The 11,951-nt window shown below is 44.2% G+C and overlaps 1 protein-coding gene across 1 annotated transcript in view; it reads right to left on the bottom strand.

Annotated features, from left to right (window-relative positions):
* Window positions 1–11,951, bottom strand: part of DNAH8 (dynein axonemal heavy chain 8) — a 397,167-nt gene that overhangs the window by 314,715 nt on the left and 70,501 nt on the right. The window contains exons 20-23 of the mRNA XM_019526702.1: window positions 10,077–10,196; window positions 7,997–8,095; window positions 7,115–7,163; window positions 3,939–4,051 (exon numbers count right to left, since the gene is read on the bottom strand). Coding sequence (XP_019382247.1) covers window positions 3,939–4,051; window positions 7,115–7,163; window positions 7,997–8,095; window positions 10,077–10,196 — 381 coding nt within the window. The remainder of the gene's footprint in view (window positions 1–3,938; window positions 4,052–7,114; window positions 7,164–7,996; window positions 8,096–10,076; window positions 10,197–11,951) is intronic.

Consider the following 11,951-nt stretch of genomic DNA (forward strand, 5'->3'; position numbering starts at 1 on the left):
CAGGTCCCTTCCGACCCTAGAAACTATGAATCTATGAAATTATGAAATAACAAGAATTTATTAAATATTCAGTTCCCACAGAGCATGCCTAACACAGACACACAGGGAGCTTACAGACTAATGGGAACGTGCACTTCCCTGGGGACAACTAGCAGCGGCACATAATTGTGCCACTGCTACTTGTCTCTGGGAAATGCCTCTGCATGCATGCTCTAGAATGCAGCAAATTGCCCTGGGTGGGGTAGGAGAGGCTGAGGCCAGCACCTGGGCTTGCCCCAGCAGCCTTACCTGGGGTTCTTGGGGTCTCCTGGGGCTTCAGTAGCAGCAATCTAGGTATGTGGAGCCTGACCAGCAGCCAGAGTGTGGCTCTGACCAGCCAGGCTCCAGTTTCATGTGGTGCATGCTTCAGCCACTTCTTTTTTTTGCCTTGTTTTTTTAGATGCTACGATTTCCCGGTATCTAATTTTGCCTCTGTGATACAAATATACAGCACAAAGAACCTTTTCATGTGTGTTGCGTGCCTTTGAGGTGCTGCAAAGCTCACTTTCCCACTCATCTGGATGTGCCCACAGAATCATATATGAAGTGAAAGATGGAGTTCTTAAAAGATGGCTGAATAAACAGGTGAGGGGGTCGGACCCCTTCTATATAATAATCTATTAGTTAAAATATTTCTCAACAGGTGGGAGACCTAGATTCAGCTCCCCCTCAGACTGCAAGGATTCAAACCCACATCTCTGACCTCCCAGAAGAGTTCCCCAAGCACCATGCTATAGACTCTTCAGCGTATGTATAGGGATACTTTCCACATCTCTTGGGCTACACAAAGAAGTTGCATTTGTTCACGGAGAAACCATTTTATCCTGGGACAAAGTACAATTGTTCAGACACCCATAATCTGTTGTCCTGGGACAAACCCTGAAAAGGTTCACAGGATAAGAAATACTAAGAGCTTCTCCCAGGACATGCATTTGAATGGTTGTCCCAGGACTGCATCATTGAATCAATAGCAGAAAAGCAGCAGTGAACTGAGCTGCTCACTAAACCCTGGTTGGAAAGGTGACATGTATACATGCCAATTCTGGGACCGTTCTGCTTCAGGACAAACATAGGCACAACTTGTCCCAAGACAAATGAAATGTCTGCTCTTAGCCTTGTAATTCAGGAGAGGGAGGGAGTGAAAAAGGAAGAGAGAAACATGATTCTGTGGCCTAGTGGGTTGGTCACTTGATATAGGGCAATCTTGGGTTCTGGTTCCTGCTACCAGAATTTCTTGTGTAATTTACATTAAGTAGACATTAGATAAAATACAAAAATACTTCTTGGAGCCTGGTAAGTGCCCTCCATAGGCAGTGGAAGGCCAGGGCTAAGGGAACTTAGCCCCCACAAACACAGGGCAGCAGGGAAGCCCAGGTTCTGGGCAGTTGCAGCAAGGGGGGAGGGGCATGCACAGACTCAGGATACACAGTTGCAGCCTGCATGCACCCAGGATTGCAGCCCAGTGGCATGTGGAACACTGCCCAGCATGGCAGGCAAGTCTGTGAAGGGGCATGGGGGGGCAAAACTGAAACCCCCACAGTGAGGGAGGGAGTGGGGCAGATGCAGAGGCAGGGGTGAATGGAGCCCCAGTGTGGGTCATGGGATGGCTGGAGCTGAGGCAGCTCATCCAGGAGTACGGAGGGGGGGGGGTTCTCGCTGCTGTGTGCACCCCAGGTGAGTTATGGGGGCATGTGCCCCCCAGATTTGTGCACAGGGTAGAGCAGAGGCAGGTTGCCACTGTGGGCTGGGCTCTGCACCCCACTGCTGTTGCCTTGGGAGCTGCACAATGCCATGTGCCTGCCACCAGTAGGTGGACAGGGGATGTGGCCCAGCCTGACAGTGGCAGGCACATGGCATTGTGTGGCTCCTGAGGCAACAGCTGCAGGGTGCAGAGCCCAACCCGGAACAGCAGCCCATCTCCACCCTGTGCACAAATCTGGGGGGCATGTGCTCCCTGTACCTCACCCACAGTGCATGCAGCGGCAGGAACGTCCCCCTGCCCACCACCACCACGCCCCTGGACAAACTGCCCGGGCTCCGACCATCCCATGACCCACCTCGGGGTCCTATTCACCCCAGCCCCTGCCTTTATCTCTGCCCCACTCCCTCCCTCACTGTGGGGGCCTCGATCTGAGCCCCACCTCCCCGAACTCCTTTTCTCTCCCCTGCCGCTTTCCTTCCAGAGTCTTACCTGTTGTGTGGTGTGGTATGTGTGTACTCAGCCCCTGCAAATAATATTTTCTCCCTCCACCTATGGTGCCCTCACATTTAAAAAGCACTAATTTGAGGAATTCCTTGAATCCTCTGAAATGTTGCAGAAATATCCTCTCCAAACCAAGACTACTATTGAGCCACTGTCAGGACAGAAATATATTACAAAATCTGGATGGAAAGGAGGACTTACAGATAAAACACAAAGAAAATTCAATGTGCTTTGCTCAGAGGTAGAAGAGCAGGCTCTGAATGTTTCTGTAGTATGTAAGATGTCAGTAAGAGGAGCAGGCATGTGGCTCTGGAGAAAAAAGTCAAAATAATCTTTCCCTGAAACCAGAAGCCAAGGCAGTAAAGTCTACAACTGGAAACAGACAATCTCTTTGGAGTGTGATCATGTCGTGGCACAACTGATTCACTTCACATATGACAGCCCTGGCAATTTCTTAAGACATCTCCCAGGGTCCTTCCTCTGTCCCTCCCAGGGCTTCAGGGGCATGATCCTGAAGGAGAAGGATGCCCTGCCCTGACTATAGACATTTCCCTATGTTTGGGTTCAGGAGATTCCATCAGCATGTGTCTGAAAAGTGCAAAGGAGAGAACTCCCATAGGGATTCCCCCCTCCATGCTTCCAAACTAGGCATGGGGGAATCTCTCTTCAGGGAATTCAAGCTTAGAGAGGGAAACTCCTATGCAGCAACATGGTAGCAGCATGACCCATTCCCCTGGCATGGGTCTGCAAGCACAGAGTGAGGAAATCCCTATTGGGGTTCTCCCTCTATTTGCACATGGCCCTGTGACCCAGGCCACAGCAATGAGAAACGTGCATCACACCCTGGCACACCTATCATGCTGCCAGGTCCTGGGTTGGGGTGCTGTGTACAAGTGGAGAGATGTTTCCTCAGCTGCAGACATACACCCCAAGTCAAAGCAACGCTCCCAGGGCCCTTTTCTCTCAGGATACAGGTCCCTGAGGCTGGGGGAGTTTCTTCCTGGAATGGCTGGAGAATGCAGATGTCAGCGGCAAAAAAGACAGCACAAACTATTACTAGCTTCATCGCCACCACAAAATTTAAGCACTTTTGGTACAGTAAAAGGCTATGGTCTCCATTCACTTGGCTTTTGTGCCGCCATAAACATTTTTATGGTGGCATAAAGTCAATGTCTGTTTGCAGCCTAACTGTACTATGTTAATAGAACGTGTGGAAAGCACACCATTCAGCCCACAAAAGACATTAACTCTCTGAACCCGAATACATCCCAATAGTATTATCAACCCTCACCTACACATGGCAGCTGTAATCCACTAACACTTAATGTAGGTTACTATGGAAGATGAACAAGTGCTGCTTTCTTGTTCTGTCTGCTGAAAATATGGGAGTGGATTTCCTGAATCCAACTAAGTGTGGGGAAGGATAAAGGTGAGTATTCATCTACATTAGAATAACAGCCTGTGCACAGGATGCTGACCTGTTTCTCAGGCAACCTTTCCCTACTCCCTTATTTACTAATACTTTAGTTAATGAATGCCAAATTATAACATGGCATATAATATTTGAAAGCTAACCTTTGAAAGTTAACCTTACAATTTACAGTCAGAAGTTGTGCAATTATTTTTATGTTCACTTAAGATATCTGAGTTTTGATAAATCCTAACTAATTTGTACGCTCTTTGTATAATAAAGCACCTTTTTAAACTCATCTTCTTTCTCGTTATCTTCACTCTCCTCACTAAGAATAGGTAAAGATTCATCAGTTTCTTCTTCCTCTTCATTACCCCCAAACGCCACATGCTTCCTTTCTACTGTAAATAAAAAATAGCAAATATGGAATAATAAATTATTATTTATTATCTGAATATCAACTTTTGCTTTTTTTGTCATGCTTTACCTCCCAATAGAGTCAAAGAACATTTTTCTATTCACTTTAATGGAAGCCGGAAAAGGTATTTAGCTTGTTCTCACATGACTTTCAAAACAAGGCCAAGGAAACCTTAGGTTAACAATATATCATGTATCATTAGTGTGTGTGCATGTGTACATGCACATGCATGCAAACAAACTTCCTAACCCCCACAAGAAAAATGAGGGTTCATGACTTAGCCAGGGGTATATACAGCTACAGCATGCAGCTGAACTGTTCCTTCTTAATCTGGCTACTCACTATGAAATAAGTGGGTTACAAAACACCCGTGTACAAAGAAAACCAAAACTGAATTCTACTGTGTGCGTGTATACGTGTGTGTGCATATATATACAAACACACACATGGTGAACATATACCTGCATGCATATGCGCTCACACACTACACTACACACACACAGTAGGCACATCTACACATGTGCATTTACTGCACAGTAACCAAAATTACTGCGCTGTACAGGAATGTCTACACCACGGCAATGATGTGCCCTAGCCAATATAGCCTTGAGCATGTCCTGCCTACCCACTCCCTATCACATATTCTAAACCCAGAAAGTCTCCAGCATGTTTGACAATAGCTGCTGAGGATGATTGCAGAGCATTTTCAAAGTGTATTTCTGGTGCATTTGGAGCATGTAAGCAGGAGAGGGGGGTAAAATGCACAGTTGAGGTCATTCTGCCCTGCTGTAGATATTAGGGATAAATAAGGATGATATTAGGGAAGAATCTTATTTCATCTTTACATAACCTTAACAGAATTTAAGTAGCCACTTAACTGCACTACTTGATACCTACACATAGTCTGGATTCCACATAGCTATGCTTGCCCTGCATTTTGCCTATGAGCATACTCAGTGAACTACACTCTTGTTGCATAGGTATCCAAGCCTGTTAATAATGCTGGGTAAGTTCTAAAACTTTAGTCACAGAAAAATTGCAATTAATGTTTGACACTGAAGAAGGAAGATAGTCCTAGTACTTTTTAGCCCAATAGTCTAGACACCAGAACACTTACCTAAGGAGCAAGAGACCCCAGTTCTAGGGTCCCATCACCTAGAAGGTATTTGAACTTGTGTCTGGCTTCCTAGAATAGCATTCTAATCACTAGGCTATGGTCTAGATTTTACCAAGCTCACTTACCAACTCTTGAAGCTCCAAGTCTCCCTGTTTCCCCTCCTCTTGGCCCCAGGAAAGCAGCAGTTCAGTGAGATAGATACTACTCTGGAAAGCAGGGAGACTTGAACTGAGGCCCTAACTAGTATCCCCAAAGGGTAAAAAAAAATTTCATTGCCATTTACTCATTGTGTCAAGGTGCAATGAACCAGCTTCAACTCTCATATACTGGACAATGCCTATCCCATGGTCTGATAGAGCACTTTTTTCCCCAGAAACCAGAGATACATATTTAAAGCCCCTCTGGGTGAGGGGAAGCTAAAATCTGAGTCTTCTGTTCCTAGGGCAAGCAACTCAGCTACTAGACTACTGGACTAAAAGGCAGGAGGGTCCTCCTCTTCCTTCATATTCCTTCTATCAAGTACACATGTAGGGCAATCCTATTCCACCACAGATGGAAACAGAATCCAACCTGCATGCAAATGCCAAGAGTTGCTGGTTTACATCTACATACATGCCTCTTAGGCACATAGAGGTGAGGTAGCATTTAGCTTTTATGTTATGTAATGCACAGTCAATCAGATGAAAATATTGACATTCCTTCATTATTAATCAATATTTTGATGGCAATATTTTAAAATGGATATGATGATATGATGTTCTAGCAACTTTTTTCCTTCCACACTCTCTTGAAGTCTGACACTATAAGGAGTCCAAAGAAGAGGGAATGGGGCAGGAAATATAAATGTGTAGAGTCCATCTTCAAGAATTCCAGATATAGTTGAATAACCAGAGCTTTTCTGAGTGGACTCAACACATTGCCACTCTTTTATCATCTGACAAGCAGTACCCTGAAACAAGGGAGAGGAAGCATGGAAACTTAATTAAATAGTAACAAAGTGTTGCCCTACCAAAGATGTATCAGCCCTGCATACTAAATCAAGGGAATAATATCTTAACATTACCTGTAAGGTCTATGTTCCTGGGGAACCCTGGAACAGTACCCAGCCTCTCTGACTCACAAAGGACTCCCTCCCCACAACCTCGTCCTCCCACCTCTGCCTGAACCAGAACTGATAAGAAGAAGGACTTACAAAAGGCAATGAAGATGCAGTGAGAGACGCACCTAAACCCCTCCACATAAGGGTGACAGGACTGAGGCAACTTCTCCAGTCTCATTTGCATCAGAGATCGGAAAGAGAGACACCTCCATTAGCATTCAGAATGGAGAACAGAAATTCCAAGGCACAGACCGCACTGGGTCCAGAGAAGCAGGGGTGCACTGCATAATGGGGGATCCCTGCTCCAAATGCTAATTAACCCACATCTGCACACACCCAACTCAGTATTTATCAGACCAATTCTAGTAATGACTCCTTTACTGGTACCCAAAACACTGAATCCGCCTGTCTGCATTGTGAGTTCCTTCAGAGTAATGCCACCCATAGCCAGGTGTAATCAGTTCCTATTATCCAATACATGAGCCATCATTTACCCATAAACAAACCAAGTGTTTGCCCTTGAGCCATTGTTAGTTCCTTACAAAAAACCCTACCCAAGCTCAAGTTTCTGTTCTGGTGCTTTGATCCAAACACTGCACCAGTTCCACTTCCCTGCCTGGAACACCGACATTAATTGTGCTGAGGGCTCTGCCTGTCTGCAAGCTCCAACAAACACCTGGGAATCTAACCCAGTTCAAGCTTTGCTGAGTGCTGAGATCCCAACTCTCTCTCTCTCTGTTTATGCCCACTTTCTAAACCTCAGACTTGGTTTAATCTCTCTCCTTCTCCAGGTACAGCTTTCTAAACCTGACTTTTGCTGATCAAACTTGAGCTAGACTTCCCCAAATACCCACTTGAAACTGTGTAATATTGTAACTGCTTTGTTTGTCTCTCCTTGTATGGCTAGTAATACTAGTGACATTGTAAGTTTCATATACCTGGCAATAAAATAACTTTAACGTCAAGCTGGTTGCCATACTCTCTCTGAACCTCATTTACTCTTCCTTCTCCTCAACCTCCCTGTTTGGTCTGCAGGAACACTTCTTTTACCTAAGCCAAAGATCCCTGTAAAGTCTAAAAATTCTGTGGGGTTTGCTCATCAAAGGAGTTACTACCAGGAAAATTGGGGCAAGAGATTGGGAACCGCTGAGCCAGGGCATATGAATGCTGATTGACCTGGCCCAGCTCAGACGTACTCTGTTCCTATGCTGAGTTCGGGGCACATGAGGGTGTCAGCCTAGAAATACTGAGTAATTCTGCCTGCTCAGACTTGCTCTGTTAACTTGTGTGTGTCTGACTGCATTTTATTGCTGCCCTGCTGAACTAAGCTCTGTGCTGAGTCTGGGGCATATGAGAAATATAAATGTATGGTTTTTAAAACTAGCTAAAAATAAATGTAACCATCACCTTATTTGACAGCCAGAGGCTGACAGATAGCTTTGAGCAGGGCTTGCCCTGAAACCGCCAGTAATAATACTGGACTCCCTTTGAATTATATAGCTTAAAACCCTTCCCTGAAGAGTAATAAGTGAGTAGAGAAGCTGCTCACAAACAGGTGAGTTAAACAAAGAACTCTGAAACAGTTTTACTAATAAATTTTGCTTTGCCACATAATATTCCAACTCCCTAAAAAAATCTTTTTTCTTAAACACATACAAATAGCTACCTGGCAATGACACTTTTTTTAATGTTCTCTTAGAATTTTTAACTTCATAAATTGTCTCAAATACAGATATCAGTTCCTGGACAGCATCTTCAATATGCATACTTTTGTGGTTCAATATTTCAGCACACTCTCTGGTATAAGTCTGTTGGATAAAAATATCAATAAGTTACATTAACTGTTGATTTCCACTCTGGGGTTAAGTACAGACAGTCAAAAAGCCCGAGGCTGAATCAATTAAATCTTCACAGGTTAATATAAACTGCAAAAATCAAATCAATAAGCAAGTGAATAGACATTCACTTTTGATTCTGGAAATGCAACCACTTGCCTGCAGTGTCCCCAGCCAGAAGCTGGGGGGGCCCTAGAGCACATCTGTCTGCTTGGCTGGAGGAGCCAGCTTGGGCCAAAGCTAGCCTGCCCTCCCTGCAAAAGGGGGTAGGGGAGAATTTTCAGAGGGGGGGCCAAACATCCTGGGATGCTGGGGGACTGTGAGTCAGCTTGAATCTGGAGGTGATCTTGAACAGAAATTTAATAAACCGATTTAACCTAAATTAATTCTGATACTATATTTATCCACATTTATCTTAAACCAGTTTTGGCCATTTTAAAGATACTTTATATGCACTGAACTTCCGATGTGTTACAGATTTAAACCAGTTTCCAGTCACTTATACCAGTTTGTGTGTAATTTCTGTCCTTAACCCCAGAGTTTACTAAAAACTCAAGGTACACATCCAAAATTAAACAGCTGACTATGATTATTATGATCTAGTACAACTTTTGATTGTAAATACAAATCAACTTGCTGCAATGAGAAAGTTACAACTTCTCTTTGTTTCTTTCTGAAAGGTCATAACATCTCCTTAACAATGCAATCCATAAAGGAGATCTATGATACCTCCAAACATTTCCAAAAGTGACATGGTATAAGGAATAAGTTGAGCATCTAAAGTTGACTCTTAAATTCATACAATCCTGTAGCTGAATTACTGTCTAAATGACAGGCTTGTGCAACAAAAAAATTGTTGGTGAATTTTGTCAGAAACTGTTTGTGGAAATGAAAGTTTTTAAGGGACAAGGCAGGGCCCATTTCAGTGAATTTCACATTAAAAAACAAAACAAAACCTTAAACCCAGTTTCAAAATTACCAATGCTGGAAGTCTTATTTTCTAAATGAAAAACATCTAATTTTAGTCATAAATGATTTTGTGTTTTCAAAATTCAAAGTAGTTTGTTGTAAAGAAAATATTTAAACAGAAAAAACTGAAAAGAAACATTTAATTTACCAAAATAAAATATTTTAACTGACCTGATCAATTTTATTTGCACTTTGCAATTTTTTTTCAAGATTCTGACATTATGTTCTATGAGCTTGAAAAAATGCATTTATGCATGTATTTCCTGCCCAGTTCAAAGCAGTAAGTGTCCAGAAAAAACCTTGCACCCTTCTCAGTAGCTTTATTTGACTGTTACATTATACTAGGGTGTCAACGATACAGCCAACAGAGCTGTATCACCCAGTCCAGGTGCTCCTGTAAGGGTTGCAGCAAGTTGTGGGGGAGGGTCCTGCTGTTGAAGTTTGGTATATGGAGCCCCACCAGGGATGTCCAATGGTGGCAGAGGGTTAAGTAATAGGCACATTAATCCTTGTGGGTCAGGAACCCATGGCAAGCAATGCTAGCACAGCTTGTCTCACTGCCAAAGGTGGGTCTGGAACAGGCCCATGCAAGCCTTGCAGTCTGGATCTGGCCCAGCAGGCTAAGGGAGTTTGATATTCCTGCTCTATACTGTACTCCTCAGTGAAAGAAAAGGTAGAGCTATCTAGCAGTAAGAGTTATTTTTTTTAAAATAAAGTAACTGAAATTATGTAAGGATAAATAGGTTATTTGAAAATTATGGTCCTTGATTTATACCTGTAAACTGCTGAAGTTGAAGTTTTGCAGGAAATTTTATTTGGAAAGAAAATACATCTATAGTTAACAATTTTTAACTTGGCATGTTGCTTTTATATTGCATTATAGTGTATTTTTTCCACATTAAAAAAACCCAAGAAAGTATTTTGAAAACCTTTTTGAAGGTACACAAGGGAAAGAAATTAAAATTCTACGATACAAAATATGTACCTCATTGCGTGTCAACATATCCTCCACTTTAACAGGACGATCCTCTGGCAGCACAATTAAAAGAGTATTTGATACTTCTTTCAATATTAAGTCAATCTGTACTTCACATAAGTCATTAACCTAAAAAAGAGTAGATCTAAATTAACAGCACACCTATACTTCTAAAGTTTTGTGTACTATTATTATTTATACAATGCCACAGATATATACTGGACCCATCGATAAGTGCAGTTAATGGTATTTGGCTTCACTGTCCAGTAAATTTACTACTTGCATATGGTCATAGAATATAATGGCAGAATCTTGAAAAATTTGCAAAGTGCAAATAAAATTGATCAAGTCAGTTGAAATATTTCATTTTGATAAATTAAAAACATTTCACTCTGATGATTTTCATATGCAGGGAGTAAATTTACTGCAGGTGTACCTTGAGTTTTTAGTACTCTGGGGTTAAGGACAGAAATTACACCATCTTCAGGGGCAGGCAATTATTTCAGGTGGAGGGCCGCTTACTGAGTTTTGGCAAGCCTTTGAGGGCTGCATGACAGGCAGCCAGGGGCAGATAAATATTAATTTTCTAAATGTTTTAGGGGTCCCGCAGGCCAGATGGAATGGCCTGGCAGGCCACATCTGGCCCGCGGGCTGCACTTTGCCCACTCCTGATCTAACTGATGTAAGAAAGACACATGAGGAATAAGAAAGAAAAATAAGAAGTACCGCTACAAACATGGAATTAGGATGTAATTGGGATAACAAAGACTTGATGGGATAGTTCACACAACTGGCGGACTTTCATGGATGGGTGCAACTTGTTTAGGAAGCACAGGCCAAGGAAAAAAAAGAGGTTGTGTATGCTTCTTCTGATGTGCACCATAAAGCAGGAGATGGGCCTGCTGTAATGTCTCTGGGTCAATGTTAGAGGGGAGAATAACACGAACATAGTCATGGTGCGTATCTGCTATAGACCACCATACCAAGAACCAGAGCTTGACAAGGCCATTTTTAAAAAACTAATCAAAGCTTACAAATTGCAGGGCCTGGTTCTCATTTGGGACTTCAGTTACCATGGCATCTGCTGGGAGGGCAACATAGCAGAGTGTCGTGGGACACTCCCACGCCCCACTCCTAAGGAGGCTCAACCCCGGGAAGGGGAGAGGTGTAGCAGGGCACCAGGGTGCCTGCTACTGGCGGTGGTAAATGGGCCGAGCTGCCAATCACCAGGGCAGCTCAGGTGCGGGTTGCTGGAGCAACCAGGTTGGTCACGTGACCAGAAGGGGGCAGGGCCGGGCCCTTATAAACAGCCAGGCCGGAGCCTGGCTGGCAGTTCCCTTCTGGCAACCTGAGGGGTAAGAGCTCTGCGGGAGAGCTAAGCTAAGCAGTGCAGCCTGAGCACCCAGAGGGCTGCATGATGGTCAGGGTGAGGAGAAGCCTGACCAGGAGGCTGTGGGCCAGAGAGCCAGGTGGGCCTGGACTTTATGTTGTGGCCGGTAGGCTTACTGTTTTGTTATAGCCGGTAGGCTTCTTGTTTCATTATTGCCAGTAGGCCTATCGTTTTGTTACAGCCAGGTGGGCTTATGGTTCTGTTGTGTATATTGTCTGGAGGACCGGGTGAGGCTGTAGGGGTTTGAGGAGGCCTCACAGGAGATCCCCAGCAGTCCAGGGGTTTCCTGGGTGCCCCATTTGGGCACCGAGCAGCGCCGGGAAGGTGTGGCAGCTGGGCACCAGTGTGGTGCGGGATGTGGGGTTGAGACCCCAGCCTAAGAGGGCTGTACTCGGCCCAGTGAAGGCGTAAGACCCTGAGAAGGGTCAGGGGGCCAGGCACGGCTGCGTGCCACCTGAGCCCCGGCGCCGGTGAAAGCCCGAGACAGGGCTGGC

The sequence above is a fragment of the Gavialis gangeticus genome, unplaced genomic scaffold (assembly GCF_001723915.1).
Source record: "Gavialis gangeticus isolate Ggan-Ray unplaced genomic scaffold, GavGan_comp1, whole genome shotgun sequence".
Classification (NCBI taxonomy): Eukaryota; Metazoa; Chordata; order Crocodylia; family Gavialidae; genus Gavialis; species Gavialis gangeticus.